The following is a 16,432-nucleotide window of genomic DNA, read 5'->3' as shown; positions in this document are numbered from 1 at the left end:
TTTTTTTGAGATGGAGTTTCGCTCTTGTTACCCAGGCTGGAGTGCAATGGCGCGATCTTGGCTCACCGCAACCTCCGCCTCCTGGGTTCAGGCAATTCTCCTGCCTCAGCCTCCCGAGCAGCTAGGACTACAGGCACGCGCCACCATGCCCAGCTAATTTTTTGTATTTTTAGTAGAGACGGGGTTTCACCATGTTGACCAGGATGGTCTCGATCTCTTGACCTCGTGATCCACCCGCCTCGGCCTCCCAAAGTGCTGGGATTACAGGTGTGAGCCACCGCGCCCGGCCGGAAAAAGAATTAAAAAAAAAAAAATAACTATTTCAGCACATGAAATAAAGATTAGCAGAGGAAATGAATATTGTGCATAATTGTCTTGGTTAAAGACAGTCTCATAAAATGAACAGTTTCATAAATGCAACTGTTTTATTTTTAAAGAGAAGGAAAATTATAGTCACTGGAAAAGGAAAGAGAAGTTAGAGGTAAACACAGGACACACAAGGAAACTTTCATTTTGTTTCTTGCTTTTCTTTTGAGACAGGGTCTCCTCCTGTTACCCAGGCTTAAGCGCAGTGACATTATCATGGTTCATTAGCCCTTCAAACTCCTGGGTTCAAGTAATCCTCCTACCTTAGCCTTAGAAATACAGGTTATCACACCTGGCTAATTAAAAAAAAAAAATTTTAGTTGAGATAAGCTCTCATCATGTTGCCCAGGCTGGTCTCAAAACTGGCCTCAAGCGATGCTCTGGCCTCAGTCTCGGCCTCCCAAAAAGCTGGGATTTCAGATACAAGCCACCATTCTGGGCCACTTTTATTTCTTTTCCTTGTAGAGAGTTCTTTGCAGGAGGAGGTTAGAATATGTGTGCATCTCCTAAATAGTTGTCGAATATAACTAAAAAGTTAAGCAGGTCTTTATTGTTTACTTTTAAAAGTTCTTGTTAATTGAGAACATTTAGGGTTTAAGTGATAGCTCATGTCTTTAACAATTTTGAGCAATAATTTATATATAAAGTGAGAATCATTTCTGAAATCGTTGAAATATCCTTACGTGAAAGTGAATTTTAAAGCACAGTTGATGAAATGGTAATGTTTTGTTTTATATCTGTTAAAAATTTGTTTATATGAACAAGTTTACTGTGGTGAGCTCATTGAATATAGTGCTTTTAAGTTGCAAGACTTTAAAAATCATATTTTGAAATTTTTCTAAGTTAAATTCCCTGCAGAGAATGTATGCTCACTATTCATATTAAGATAACAGTTTGGTTTGCCAATTGTTAGATTCTTTGCATTTTTTTTTTTTTTTTTTTTAAATTAGACTGTTTTATCCTGTCTCCCAGGCTGGAGTGTGGTCGTGCGATCATGGCTCACTGCAGACTTGAATCTGGGCTCAAGTGATTCTCCCACTTCAGCTTCCCAAGTAATTGGAACCATAGATTGTATCACCACAGCCAGCTAATTTTTAAATTATTTGTAGAGATGAGGTATTGCTTGTTGTCTAGGCTGGTTTCAAACTTCTGGGCTCAAGCAGTGCTCCTGCCTCAGCCTCCCAAACTGCTGAGATTATAGACGTGAGCCACTGCTCCTGGCTGCAATTTTCTTTTCTTCTTTTTTCTTTTTATTTGAGATGGAATTTCACTCTTGTCTCCCAGGCTGGAGTGCAATAGCTCGATCTCAGCTCACTGAAACCTCCGCTTCCCAGGCTCAAGCCATTCTTCTGCCTCAGCCTCCCAAGTAGCTGGGATTACAGGCATGTGCCACCACACCCAGCTAATTTTTGTATTTTTAGTAGAGATGGGGTTTCACCATGTTAGCCAGGCTGGTCTTGAACTCATGACCTCAGGTGAGCTACTTGCCTCGACCTCCCAAAGTGTTGGGATTACAGGTGTGAGCCCAGCCTGGCTTGATTTTTCTTAATATCTGTGGTTTGAGTTAATACTTGCCCTATGTGATGTTGATGTATTTTACTTTTACTGGATCATTAACCAAGGCTTAAAGAAGTTAACTCCCATTAGCTCTGTGCCCCCTGGATTTTAAAAGTGCATGAATGTGCATGTGTGTAAGTATAAATGTTCCCATGTTCTAGTATATTTTATCTCAGTGATAGAGCAGTCTTAGAGCAGTCTTTACCATTTACTTGTAGGTTAAGGAGCCAGAAAAACTTGTGTCATCCCCTATTGGGGAAAAGTTGCATTTTGGCTATTGTTTTCTCTGCAGTGCTGCCATTAGTGCAATGATTTTAGGTGCTCAACTTTTGATCAATGGGAGAAAGAAATATTGTTGAGACATCTGAAAGCTGAATGTATTTTATATCTTCCTATCTGAGGATGTGGCCTTGCCTTTGGTAGGGCAGAGTTATTTGTAAAAATTCCTTTAAATAGAAACATGTAAAGGTGTTACTGATGGTTAACAAAACCTATGAGTATAATAGAATCTAATCCCTATTAGGGACCAGTATTTGAGCTGGTGTGGAACCAGTATTGAGCTTTTCAGTTTCACCTACCTGTACTCCTTGAAGGGACCCAGAGCCCAGGCAAAGCTCTGCTGAGGCCAGTTGTGGTGGCTCACACCTATAATCCTGTCACTTTAGGAGGCAGAGGCTGGCAGATCACCTGAGGGTCAGGAGTTTAAGACCAGCCTGGCCAACAGAGTGAAACCCATTCTCTGTTAAAAATACAAAAATTAACTGGGAGTGGTGGTGCGTGTCTGTAATCCCAGCTACTTGGGAGGCTGAGGCAAAAGAATAGCTTGAACCTGGGAGGCGGAGGTTGCAGTGAGCCAAGATCATGCCACTGTGTTCCAGCATGGGCCATGGAGCGAGACTCCATCTCAAAATATAAAAATAAAAAAAAACTCTGCTGAAATGCTGCAGTTAATTTTGCCATTTGTTATCAGCTTTATTCTTCTAAATTGCTATAATCTTGCCTTCATATTAGGGGTCTCAAATTTAAGCAGGTATCAGAATGCCCAAGGGAACAAATTGCTATGGCTCCAAGCCCAGAATTAGATTATTCAGGTCTGAAGTTGGGCTGGGGAATTTGCATTTCTGACACATACCCAAGTTTGTTGATGCTGTTTGTCAGGGGTCTGCACTTGTCTAAATGTCTGATGTGATTTATTTCTAACATTTTCTTTTTGTTGTTTCATTTTTTGGGGACAGAGTCTCACTCTGTTGCCTAGGCTGGAGCGCAGTGGCACGATCTTGGCTCACTGCAACCTCCGCCTTCTGGGTTCAAGCGATTCTCCTGCCTCAGCCTCCCAAGTAGCTGGGACTATAGGCGCACTCCACCATACCTGGCTAATTTTTGTATTTTTAGTAGGAACGGGTTTCACCATGTTGGCCAGGATGGCCTCAATCTCTTGACCTCATGATCCACCCACCTCAGCCTCTCAAAGTGCTGGAATTATAGGTATGTGCCACCTCGCCCAGCCTATTATCTTTTTTATTTATTTTTTTTTTTGAGACGGAGTTTCGCTCTTGTTACCCAGGCTGGAGTGCAATGGCACGGTCTCGCTCACCGCAACCTCCGCCTCCTGGGTTCAGGCAATTCTCCTGCCTCAGCCTCCTGAGTAGCTGGGATTACAGGCACGTGTCACCATGCCCAGCTAATGTTTTGTATTTTTTAGTAGAGACGGGGTTTCACCATGTTGACCAGGATGGTCTTGATCTCTTGACCTTGTGATCCACCCGCCTTGGCCTCCCAAAGTGCTGGGATTACAGGCTTGAGCCACCGCGCCCGGCCATCTTTTTTAAAAAGTCATTATTTTGACTGAGGCCAACCCTTGGAATATATTTCTGCTTGACAGCAAATAAGTCAAACGTTCCCTAACAAAAGATGATGTACCATTAATGATTTTGTGACTTCCTGTTGTTTTTATTTAGAGTGCTTGTGGGTAATTTTTCAAAATGACATTTAAAAATCAAGATATGAATAATTTTTATTTTTCTTTAGGCCAGGCATGGTGGCTCACACCTGTAATTCAAGCACTTTGGGAGGCTGAACTGGGCAGATCACTTGAGATAAGGAGTTCAAGACTAGCCTGGCTAACAGGGAGAAACCGCATTTCTACTAAAAATATAAAAATTCGCCGGGCATGGTGGTGTATGTCTGTAGTCCCAGCTCCTTGGGATTTTACAGCAGGTGAATAGCTTGAACCTGGGAGGTGGAGGTTGCAGTGAGCTGAGATTGCTCACTGAACTCCAGCCTGTGCAACAGAGCAAGACTCCGTCTCAAAATACACACATATATTTTTCTTTGAAGTGTTTCTACTTTTAAATGTAATATATAGTATTACAACAAGTGAACAAAATAATACAAAGAAGTATAGTGGGAAAGGAGGTAGAGATGGGGAAAAATATTTCCTCTAGCCTCTTAGGTTAATTGGTGGAGCTTGGGAATTCAACTGACACAAGATAGATTTACAGGAGAAAAGATTTATTTCAAGTACACATGAGAGCTTCATAGAAAAGAAGTGAAAGCCTAAAGAAACAGACTTGAGAGTTCATACACCATTTTAATAAAGGGTAATGTATTAGTCTGTTCTCATGCTGCTAATAAAGACATACCCAAGACTGAGTATTTTATAAAGAAAAGAGGTTTAATGGACTCACAATTCGACATGGCTGGGGAGGCCTCACAGTCATGGCAGAAGGCAAAGGAGGAGCAAAGGCCCATATTACATGGTGACAGGGAAGAGAGTGTGTGCAGGGGAGCTGCCTTCTGTAAAACCATCAGATCTCGAGAGACTTATTCACCATCACGAGAACAGTATGGGAAAATCCTGCCCCAGTGATTCAGTTACCTCCCACTGGGTCTATCCCATGACACATGGGGATTATGGGAGCTACAATTCAAGATGAGATTTGGTTGGGGTCACAGCCAAACCATATCAGGTAATAAATAGTGGAGAGGCGACAAGACTAAAGAAAAGAGGTTTGGGCTTCAAGGGGTGGTAAATTGCAGGAAGGTAAATATATGGGGCAAACTAATGGAAGATAAGTGTTGTTTTAGTAAGATTTGTTTATGCAGACCCAGATCAAAGGTGCCATCTCTAGTGATTTAAGAGTCTATGGTGATCAAGAGTAGTTATCTCCCTTATAGGAGAAGGGTGGGAGAGAACACCTTCACAAAGGAAAATGTATACAGAAACGGGGAGAGCAGAGAGTTTCTGTGTATGGTGTTTCTTCATTACCTTCCTCTCAAAAGAATACTTACGCCAAAGTGGCATGATTTAGGGTAACATCCTCATCCTCTTCAGTGAAATCCTTGATATTTTTCCTTCTCTCCAGGTAAACAATGTTAACATCCTGGTATGCTTCCCCCAATTCCATTATACTAACTCTATATTGTGGGTTAAAGATTATCACTTTGATCAGAAATATCTGAAACATACCTGTTATGCTAGATGTACTCTGACTGTAAAATCGTGGTCAGTGTTACTTTTTTAATGGTGCTACAGGATTAAAGGATTTTAATATAAATATCTGGGAAGAACCTGCATTTGAGGAAGGTAAGCAGTGCAGGTAGGTGGATATAGACTACAAGAAGTCATTTGTTCTCATTTCATTGCTGCTCCTATGATGTGCCTTTTTTTTTTTTTTTTTTTTTTTGGAGACAGAGTCTTGCTCTGTTGCCAGATACCAGGCAGGTAAAAGACAGATTAGTGAGAGAAAGGCTGTAAGAATTTGGACTTTATTTACCATCATAATAGGGGAAGTAAAGGGGGATGAAGGGCACTTAAGGGAAATCAAATGACTTTCAGAAAAGGTAAATGAACACTTAAGAGAATAGATGAGAAATATGAAGGTTTTATGATGGTGTCTGTTTAGGTGGTTACTTCTCTTCCTGTAATGAGAGTTAGTCTTCTGATTGCTAGAAACTTCTGGGAGATTTATAACAATTGGGTTCTTTTGAGAGGCTCTTCTTTTAAACAGATTAAGGGAGTTCACAAAAAAAGCCTATTCTCAAATGATTTCAGCACATGCACACATACACACTCACACACTCGCTTAAGCCACAGTTAAGTATTGTGCCAGGAAGATGTAAGTTGTGCATTTCTTTCTTTTTCTCTGAGTAGACTATTTGAGGTTATTTATATCAGGACTTGTTGTGCAAGTAACTGAAAACTCAACATAATCTAGGTTATGTAGTTGAAAGTATGGAGAGAGAGTAGGCTTTATTTAGAGTTGCTTGATCCTGTAGATCAGGGAACCTAATTTCTTAATCTGTTCTACCTTTTGTAATTTTAATTTCAACCAAGGATGGCTCCGTTTTTGGCCTTAGGACCAGTCATCAGTTGGGGCAACATTCCAAGCAAGAGTCCTGCAGTTTGCAGTGATGGGACCATTTAAACAGTTTTTGTGGCCAGGGACATAGAGTGGGATGATTGGCCTAAGGTAACCAGGGTTGGGTATGGAGTCGGCTTCCCTGTAGGAAGAGATACACAAAGTCCGAGCACTCCTGGGAACAGGGAAGGAACAGAATAACTGTGTGTAAATCATTAGCAGTGTCTGTTAAGATACCATCTGTAACCATAAGCGTCTATGTTTTATAGTATAGTACTGTCTTTTAAATGAATCAGATTCCCAGTTAAAGACCTGTTCTAGATTCTCTATGTGGTTGACCTCGTATAGTATCTTCTTTTTCCTCAGTTACAAACTTTTAAACTTGTCTGAGGCTATAAGGTGAATTCAGTTGTTCACTGTCAATGTAGATATTTGTCATATATTTAGGGATTTAAATTACGTGATTCAGAACCACTTTGAGGAAATCTCCAGGGAATATCAGTTGTTTCATTTATAATTTCTGAAAGCTTCACTGTTTTCCAGGTGTGCGCTTAATTCATGTGATGAAGGGAACAGTATTTCCATGAGTGGTTTGGTTAATTTTTTCCCTCCTAGGCTTAGCATTGTATATCATGCTTCCCGTGTTTTTGTGGCTGCTTCAAGTAAATCTTCTAGAAATATATTCTTGAAGTAAATGCGGATCAAAACCACCCCAAGACAAGATTCAATAAAATATAATTTTTCACAAAAAAGTAAATAATTTAGATTGGGGCTTTCACTGATAGGTGTTAATTGTAAACATTTCTATACTGCATTTTGGCTATTTTTTGATGCTAGTTTTCAGATATACATTGTTATTTCATTTATTTTTGTAAAAGTAGTAACTTTAAATAAATTTTTATTGAAAATGCTAACAGAAAAAAATGAAATAGTTTTAAAGAAGCCACAGCTGGCCGAGTACAGTGATTCATGCCTGTAATCCTAGCACTTTGGAAGGCCGAGGCAGGTGGATCACCCGAGGTCGGCAGTTTGAGACTAGTCTGACCAAGACAGAGAAACACCATCTCTACTGAGAAAATACAAAATTAGTTGGACGTGGTGGCACATGCCTATAATCCCAGCTACTCAGGAGGCTGAGGCAGAGAATCACTTGAACCTGCGAGGCGGAGGTTGCGGTGAGCTGAGATCACGCCATTGCACTCCAGCCTGGGCAATAAGAACAAAACTCTGTCTCTAAAAAAAAAGAAGCAACAATTGCATGATCCTGATACAACTATATTATTATTATTTGAGTATACATGAGTTATAAAAATAATATATGTAAATGCTTTGCAATTTTTATTTTTAGAAATGAAAAAATATAACAAAGAGGAGTATTCATATTCTCTCCACTTAGAATTAACCCTCTCAGCATGTTGACATCTTTGTTTATAGTAATGCTTTCTAAAAGCAACAGAGCACTGTTGTAAAACAGGTAAATGTACATGAGGATTTCAAAAAGTTTGTGAAAAAATGGAATTAAAAGATAAAATTTAAAAATACATTTTAAATTTATTTCCCAACATAAGCTCCTCATCAAGTTCAAGACACTTTTATAAATGATGATCTCTGCTGTTTAGTTCATCCATGAAGAACTGAGGGTACTAGAAATTTTACCATGTCAATGCAGTCTCTTTTACATTATTAACTAAAGAAAAATAGATGCTTTTTTAAAGGTCTTTTAAGATTAGAAAACAGAAGTCAGAAGAAGCCAAATCAGGACTGTATAGTGGATACTTAATGACTTCCCATAGAAACTTACAAAATTGGCCTTGTTTGATGAGGAGTGAACAGAAACCATGGTGGGATATGACTTTGATAATGCTTTCCCTGGCATTTTTCTGCAAAAACTTGGGATAACTTTCTCAAATAATAAGCAGAACTTGTATTGTTTAGCCCCCCAAAACATCAGCAAGCGAAATGCCTAGAACAGCGAGAAAACTGTTACCATGACCTTTGCTCTTGACTGGTCCACTTTTGCTTTGACGGGACCACTTCCACTTTTGGTAGCCATTGCTTTGATTGTGCTTTGTCTTCAGGATAGTACTGGTAAAGCCATGTTTTGGCTCCCATTACAGTTCTTTGAAGGAAATGCTTTAGGATCTTGATCTCGCATTTAAATTTCTACTGATAGCTGTGCTTTTGTCTGCAGCTAATATGTGTGCAACAGTTTTGTCACCCATCAAGTGAAAAGTTAATTCAACTTTAATTTTTCAGTTAGAATTGTGTGAACTGGACCAATTGTTGAGATGTCTGTGGTGTTGGCTATTGTTTCTGCTGTTAATCATTAGTTCTCTTCAATTAGGGAAAGAAATATTAATTTTTTCTGAAAAATTGATGTGGATGGTCTGCTGCTATAGGCTTCATCTTCTGCATGATCTCATCCCTTGTTAGAACAAGTTATCCATTTGTAAACTGCTGATTTCCTAGGAGCATTGACCCCATAAAGTTTTCATAAAGCATCAGTTATTTCATCATTATTCTGTCCTGGGCTTCACTATAAATTTGATGTTTGGTCTTACTTCAATTTTAGCAGAACTCACGTTGCTCTGATAGGGGCTTTTTTTAAACTGATGTCTTATCCTTCACAGTGCCTCTGACTAGATCCTGTTCAGACATGCTATAGCAAATTAGTACAAGTTTATTGTGGTGCCAAAAATTTTGAATCCATGCATAGTTTTTTCACAACACATTTTCCATGAACTTTTTCAAGACCCTTCATATAAGAAGAAAGTTAAAAATATCCCCAGCATCTACTACTCAGAAATAACCACTGTTAACATTAAGTCTGTTCTCAACTCTAGGCATTATTGAGGATTTTGATGACAGGTCTTGAAAATTTCTATGGCTGCCTTTTACTGGGTGGAGACTAGGCATGTGTAGTTGACTGCATGGTTAATCCCTCCACTCAAAAAGCCACAATTTTAAAGTGTAGTATTCACCAGCATTTAGTATATTCACAGTGTTGTAAAATGACCACCACTATCTAGTTTGAAAACATTTCATCACCACCAGAAGAAAACCTCATATCTCTTAGCAGTCTCTCCTGTTTCCCCAGACACTGCAACCATTAATATACTTTTTTTCTCTGTGGACCTGTCAGTTCTGGACATTTTATATAAGTGGAATCATCTGACCCTTTACGATTTGCTTCTTTCACTTAGTGTAATGTTTTAGAGGGTCATCCACATTGTAGCATGTGTCAGTACTTCATTTCCTTGTGTATTGGTCTATTCTTGCACTGCTGTAAAGAAATAACTGTTGAGACTGGGTGATTTATAAAGAAAAGAAGTTGTTTTTGTTTTTGAGATGGGGTCTTGCTCTGTTGCCCAGGCTAGAGTGCAGTGGCATGATCTCGGCTCACTGCAACCTCTGCCTCCTGGGTTCAAGCAATTCTTCTGTCTCAGCCTCCCAAGTAACTGGGATTATAGGCACCCCCCACTGCGCTCAGCTAATTTTTGTATTTTTAGTAGAGATGGCGTTTCACTATGTTGGCCAGGCTGATCTTTAACTCCTGACCTCATGATCCACCTGCCTTGTCCTCCCAAAGTGCTGGGATTACAGGCATGAGCCACTGTGTGCCCAGCCAAGAAAAGAGGTTTAATTGGCTCATAGTTCCGCAGCTTGTACAGGAAGCATGATGATGGTACTTGCTCAGCTTCTGGGTGGCCTTAGGAAATTTAAAATCATGGCAGAACAGGAAGTGAGGCATCTTACATGGTGGAGCCAGGAGCAAGAGAGAGAGAAGGGGGAGGTGCTACACACTTTTAAACAACTAGATCTCAGGACAAGTCAGCCACTATCATGAGAACAGCACCCAGGGGAAAACACCCTCATGATCCAGTCACCTCTTACCAGGCTCCACCTCCAACACTGAGGATTCTAATTCCAATTCAACATGACATTTGGGTGGGGACACATATCCAGAGCATACCACTTTGTGTAGCTGAATAATATTCCCTTACATGGGCATACCACATTAATTATTGGTTTATTGATTGATTGACAGGATCCTTCTCTTGCCCAGGCTGGAGTGCAGTGGTGCCATCATAGCTCACTGCCGGCCTTGAATTCCTGGGCTCCAGTGATCCTCCTACCTCAGCGTCCTGAGTGGCTGGGATTATAAGTGTGTGCCACCACACCTGGTTAATTTTTTTTGTTTTTTAGCAGAGATAGGGTTTTTGCTATGTTGCCCAGACTGGCCTTGAACTCCTGGGCTCAAGCAGTCCTACTGCCTTGGCCTTCCATAGTTGTAGGATTACAAGTATCAGTTTAGAGAGAGATAATTTCTTACTCAGCTCTTAGTATTTTATTTCTATTATCATTTGTTCTTTGGTTTGTTAATTATTTAGAAGTATATTTTAAAATTTCCAAGCTTTGTATGTGTCGGTTTCATAAAGGTTCCACATGTGTTTGAAAATTGGATGTCTACCCTAATTTTGGGGTTGTTTTTTCACTGTCTGTCTATATGTGCTTGCTAAGTTTTGATCTGCTGGGTTACTGAGAAAAATGTGGGTTTCTCCCTCTAATTCTATTTTTGGTTAATATGTTAGGCACAGAGCTGTTGTTTCTTTGTGGTGAATTGAATCTTCATCAATCTTTATAATTATCCCAAATGCTTTTTTGTGGCTGGGCACAGGAGCTCACGCCTGTAGTGCCAGCACTTTGGGAGGCTGAGGTGGGCGGACACGAGGTCAAGAGATTGAGAGCATCCTGGCCAACATGGTGAAACACCGTCTCTATTAAAAATACAAAAATGGTGGTGCACACCTGTAATCCCAGCTACTCAGGAGGCCGAGGCAGGAAAATTGCTTGAATCCAGGAGGTGGAGGTTGCAATGAGCTGAGATCGCACCACTGCACTCCAGCCTGGCACCTGGCGACGGAGCGAGACTTTGTCTCAAAAAAAAAAAATTCATAGTAATAATAATGCTTTTTGCATTATATTTTGTCTCGTTATAAAAGAGCTATGTCAGAGTACTTTTTGAAAATTTTTAATATGGTATATATTTTTTCATTTTTTGTGAGGTTTTTTAACCATAAGTTTAAGCAAAAAAGCTTATAATTGGATTTTATTTACTTTTAAATTTAATTCAATTTATTTTAGTAGCAGTTTTAGTCTGTTATGTTTGTTGTAGTTACTAGTATCTTTTTTTTTTAATTTTTAACTTTTTAAAAAAATATGGAACGCTTCACAGATTTGCATGTCATCCTTGTTCAGGGGCCATGCTAATCTTCTCTGTATCGTTCCAATTTTAGTATATGTGCTGCCAAAGTGAGCACAGTTACCAGTATCTTTGGATTTATTTCTGCCTAATTATTTGGTGATTCCTCTTCTTCCTGGTTTCACTTACACATTAAAAAAACCCTTAGAATAGAGATGGTGTCTCACCATGTTGTTCAGACTGGTCTGAAACACCTGGGCTCAAGTCATTCTCCTGCCTCGTCCTCCCAAAGTGCTGGGATTACAGGTGTGAGCCACCATGCCTGGCCCCTCCTTGCCTACTCTGTCTTACTTTTATGTTGCTTGGGATTCTAAAATTCCATTTTATCTTCTCCTTTTGCCCCTCCCCAATCCTATCTCATCACACACATTAGTATGGAAGTTAGCCACTTTTTAAAAAAATGTGTTTACTTGTCACATCAAAGTCAAAAGCCTGTCAGTATCTTCTCAGTTATCCCATAAAATACTAGGACCTTAAGACTCCTAAAATCAGGTTACATTTCTTTATTATTGTCTAGTATTCTAGTTGTATCATTTTTACCTTTCAGATTTCCATTCTGTGAGTCAGTGTTTAGATTTGTCCATATCCACACTAGTTTCTTTGCTATTCATTCCTTCCTGTATATTTTTAAGAAGTTTTTTTATTTAGAGGTCTGTTAGGTTGTTTGAAAATGTCTGTATTTCACCCTTGTTCTTGAATGATTATTTTTCTAGGTATACAGTTTTTTGGATTGTTTGTTTGTTTGAGACAGTTTTGCTCTTGTTGCCCAGGCTATAATGCAATGGTGGGATCTTGGCTCACTGCAGCCTCTGCCTCCTGAGTTCAAGTGATTCGCCTGCCTCAGCCTTCCGAGTAACTGAGATTATGGGTGCCTACCACCACACCCAGCTAATTTTTTGTATTTTTAGTAGAGACGGGGTTTCACCATGTTGGCCAAGCTGGTCTCAAACTCCTGACCTCAGGTGATCCACCCGCCTCGGCCTCCCAAAGTGCTGGGAGGCAGGCATGAGCCACCGTACCCGGCAAAGGCCTAACTTTCCTTCCTCATTCTTTTCATCTTGTTTCTTGGTTTCATCATCCCATTTATGAGGTTTTTTTTTTTTCCCCCTTCCAGTCTCCTTTTGTGTAGCCTGATGCAATGACTATGTGTGTTTCTGATGCCTTGGTAGGTTATCCTGTAGGTAGGATTATACTGTTCAGCTAGTAGATGGTAGAAGTCAGATGTCATGTTTTTAGAATACCCCAGTTCTAGATAAGAATACCTAATTGGGTGATATATTTTTTATCCCAGATTGTTTGGGGATATGATGGATTGCTGAAAAATGCCCAGTTTCATGTGTGGCTCTTAGAGTATTTATTTTAGTAAGTTAGAGGCTTATGTGTTCACTTTTCTCTTGTTTAACTCGGGACTCCTCAGCAACCCTTTCAAAACAGTATTCCCTCATCCGAGAAAGGAAAATGTAAGGATACCCATTAAGTTTTCTTCTCTCCAGATCTGGGATTATTTTTAAGAGTTTGCAAGAGTTTTGTTGACTTACCAAATAGGTTTCTCAAAGATGGAGAGTGAGGGTAGGAACTTGGCCTGGCTCACCTCTCAGATTCATGGGAAGAGGCAAGTTCAGTAGCATAGTTTTAGCCCACCATTATAGTATTATTTTTTTTCCTGAATTATTATAAGTCTTAGTCCTTACTTCCAGATAATCTTCATTATCTGTTTTAATTACTGCACAGTATACTATTTTAGTGATGTACCATTGTGCGATTATGATGTTTTATTGTTTTTAAGTTTTTCTATAACAGATAAATCTGCAGATATTTTTTTCAACTCTATTATTTTGCTTCTGTTGCATTATTTCTTAGATTGAATTTCTAGGAGTAGAATTGCTATGTTAAAGAGAATAACAGATATCTCTGAGCCTTGTTGCATATTGTTTTTTTTTTTGTTTTCTTTCATTTTTAAGGTTATACCAACTTAGATTCTCTCTAGAATTGAATGAGTGTACTAACTTTACTATAGCTTCACTAGTAGTTGGTGCTAGTTTCTTTTTCTTAAGAAAAAAAGCTATAGGATAATGTCGAAGTTGCTTACGTATTATTTTATTCTTACAAAATATCTTTTTTTTTTTTTTTTTTTTTGCGACGGAGTTTTGCTCTTATTACCCAGGCTGGAGTGCAATGGCGCGATCTCGGCTCACCGCAACCTCCGCCTCCTGGGTTCAGGCAATTCTGCCTCAGCCTCCCGAGTAGCCGGGACTACAGGCACGCGCCACCATGCCCAGCTAATTTTTTGTATTTTTAGTAGAGACGGGGTTTCACCATGTTGACCAGGATGGTCTCGATCTCTTGACCTCGTGATCCACCCGCCTCGGCCTCCCAAAGTGCTGGGATTACAGGCGTGAGCCACCGCGCCCGGCACTTCATTCTTTTTTTTAGATGTTCTTTCACAATTTCATTTAAATTTTAGTTGTTTTGTTTTAAAAAAGAATTCCTATTGAACAGTCTCGAGGAATAAACAGCTATTGATATTAGATCTAGTTTTCTCTTTTCATAGTTTACCTCTTGTTTGTTTACCTCAATCGATTGATTGATGAGACTGAGTCTTGCCCTGTTACCCAGGCTGGAGTGCAGTGACAGGATCTTGGCTCACTGCAACCTCTGCCTCCTGGTTCCAACCAATTTTCCTGGTTCAGCCTCCCAAGTAGCTGGGACTACCGGCGCACTCTACTACACCTGGCTAATTTTGTATTTTTGGCAGAGATGGGGTTTCACCATGTTGGCCAGGCTGGTATAGAACTCCTGACCTCGTGATCCACCTGCCTCTGCCTCCCAAAATTCTGGGATTACAGGCATGAGCCACTGCACTGACCCAATTCTTGGAGTTTTTTAATTGGCTGAATTTAACTTTCAAATTCTTAAGTCTTCCAGTAGGCAGTTATCTTTATAAAGGTCCTATGTAATCAAGACTTCATTTCTAAATATTTTGTATGTTTTTGCTAATGTAAATGAGATCTGTTTTTCATTATGATTTCTTACTGTTTATTACTGGTAAGAATTTAGTGAAACAAAGTACTTAAGAGGATGTTTTTTAATTACGAGATTTAGTTTTAAGAAATAAAATTTTTTAGTTTCTTAGAGCTAACTTTTTGAGATTCCTAAGGTGGGTCCTTGGTTTAGGCAACATCATACAACTATCACAGGTTTTGCACATTGAACATTATTTAGTAATGTTTAGGGAGAACATTTGAAATGTTTAGGAAAAATTTAAATAAAATATAGAATATTGTTAGGGACATATATATCATCAGCACTGTATAGAGTACATATAGAACTCTAAAGTCCTAATGAATAGAATTTTGCATCTCAGTAACTAGAAACTCCTTAATAGTTGTGACTGAATAACTTACGGATAGCAAATTATTATTATTATTTTTTTTTTATTTTAAAAGACATTTATTCAGCATCACAATCAGACTTACATTTAGCAATCAATAGCATGGTGCAAAAAAAAAGAAAAAAAAGAAAAAGAAAAAAAATCTACGTTAAAACCCTTTGTTGGAATGCTTTACACTTTCCACAGAACAGAAACTAAAATAACCTGTTATACAATTAGTCACAAATACAGTCCTCAAGTGTTTTGCCCATGCACATGAGTATTTGTCTAAATCACGTCTTCTTTGTAGCAGCTAGGCCTTGCCACCACTGTGCTTGGCTGAGTTCACAAATCTGTTGTAACTTGTAGCTTCCCTGCCACTTCTCTGGCTCTCCTCTCCTGCTAAGCTTTGTTTCCTAATGAAAATCTTCTGCCACTGCCATAGCTACTGCTGCTACTGGAACCGCCATAGCCACCTTGGTTTCGTGGTTTCGCAAAGTATTGGCCGCCACCACCATAGGGGCCAGAGCTTCTGCCTCCAAAGTTTCCTTCCTTCATGGGTCCAAAATTTGAAGACTGATTGTTGTAACTGCCAAAATCATTGTAGCTTCCACCACTTCCAAAATTGCCTCCATCATTACCAAATCCATTATAGCCATCCCCACTGCCACCATATCTACCACGACCACTGAAGTTTCCTCCACGACCAAAGTTGTCATTCCCACCGAAACCACCTCCACGACCACCACCAAAGTTTCCAGAACCACTTCGACCCCTTTGGCTGGATGAAGCACTAGCCATCTCTTGCTTTGACAGGGCTTTCCTAACTTCACAGTTGTGGCCATTCAGAGTATGGTATTTCTGAATGACAATCTTATCTACGGAATCATGGTCATCAAAGGCCACAAAGGCAAAGCCTCTTCTCTTGCCACTCCCTCTGTCAGTCATGATTTCAATCACTTCATTTTTTCCATACTGTTCAAAATAATCTCTTAGGTGATGTTCTTCAGTGTCTTCTTTAATGCCACCAACGAATATTTTTTTCACAGTTAAGTGGGCACCTGGTCTTTGAGAATCTTCTCTTGAGACAGCTGCCTTTGGTTCCACAACTCTTCCATCCACTTTGTGTGGCCTTGCATTCATGGCTGCATCCACTTCCTCCGCAGTTGCATACCTGAGGAACCCAAAGCCACTGGAGCGCTTGGTGTTTGGATCTCTCATTACCACATAGTCTGTGAGCGTTCCCCATTGCTCAAAATGGTTCCTCAGGCTCTCATCGGTTGTTTCAAAGCTCAGCCCTCCAATGAAGAGCTTCCTCAGCTGTTCTGGCTCTTTAGGAGACTCTGACTTAGACATGATCGCAGGGAGAAGGGAGATTTTAATGATGCTTCTTCGGCGGCGTCCATGGGCAGAAAGCGGATAGCAAATTATTTAACTGAAAATAATAAAATTTAAATGGTAGGAAATATTTGCTTTATGATTTCTATCTTTACCCATTATTTATAGAATTTTGTT

At 39.6% G+C, this 16,432-nt stretch overlaps 2 protein-coding genes and 1 non-coding gene across 4 annotated transcripts in view; 1 reads left to right on the top strand and 2 right to left on the bottom strand.

The window, feature by feature from the left end:
* The window catches only part of MSH2 (mutS homolog 2), an 88,948-nt gene that overhangs the window by 51,938 nt on the left and 20,578 nt on the right, over window positions 1-16,432 (top strand). The window lies entirely within an intron of this gene.
* LOC116560709 lies at window positions 11,499-11,605 on the bottom strand. The gene has a single exon (XR_004273096.1). It is a non-coding gene; the product is annotated as a U6 spliceosomal RNA (small nuclear RNA).
* Window positions 14,989-16,288, bottom strand: LOC116560668 (heterogeneous nuclear ribonucleoprotein A1-like). Its single transcript, XM_032292187.1, has one exon. It carries the CDS (start codon window positions 16,271-16,273, stop codon window positions 15,320-15,322), a length of 954 nt encoding a protein of 317 aa, XP_032148078.1. The 5' UTR covers window positions 16,274-16,288; the 3' UTR covers window positions 14,989-15,319.

Source organism: Sapajus apella, unplaced genomic scaffold, assembly GCF_009761245.1.
Source record: "Sapajus apella isolate SASKATOON/1434 unplaced genomic scaffold, GSC_monkey_1.0 scaffold26, whole genome shotgun sequence".
In the NCBI taxonomy this organism is placed as follows: domain Eukaryota; kingdom Metazoa; phylum Chordata; class Mammalia; order Primates; family Cebidae; genus Sapajus; species Sapajus apella.
This window is presented reverse-complemented; position numbering and strand designations above follow the sequence as displayed.

What these genes read in the sequence shown, in the direction of transcription:
- LOC116560668 (XM_032292187.1), bottom strand. Translation starts at nt 16,273, where the DNA reads ATGTCTAAGTCAGAGTCTCCTAAAGAGCCAGAACAGCTGAGGAAGCTC.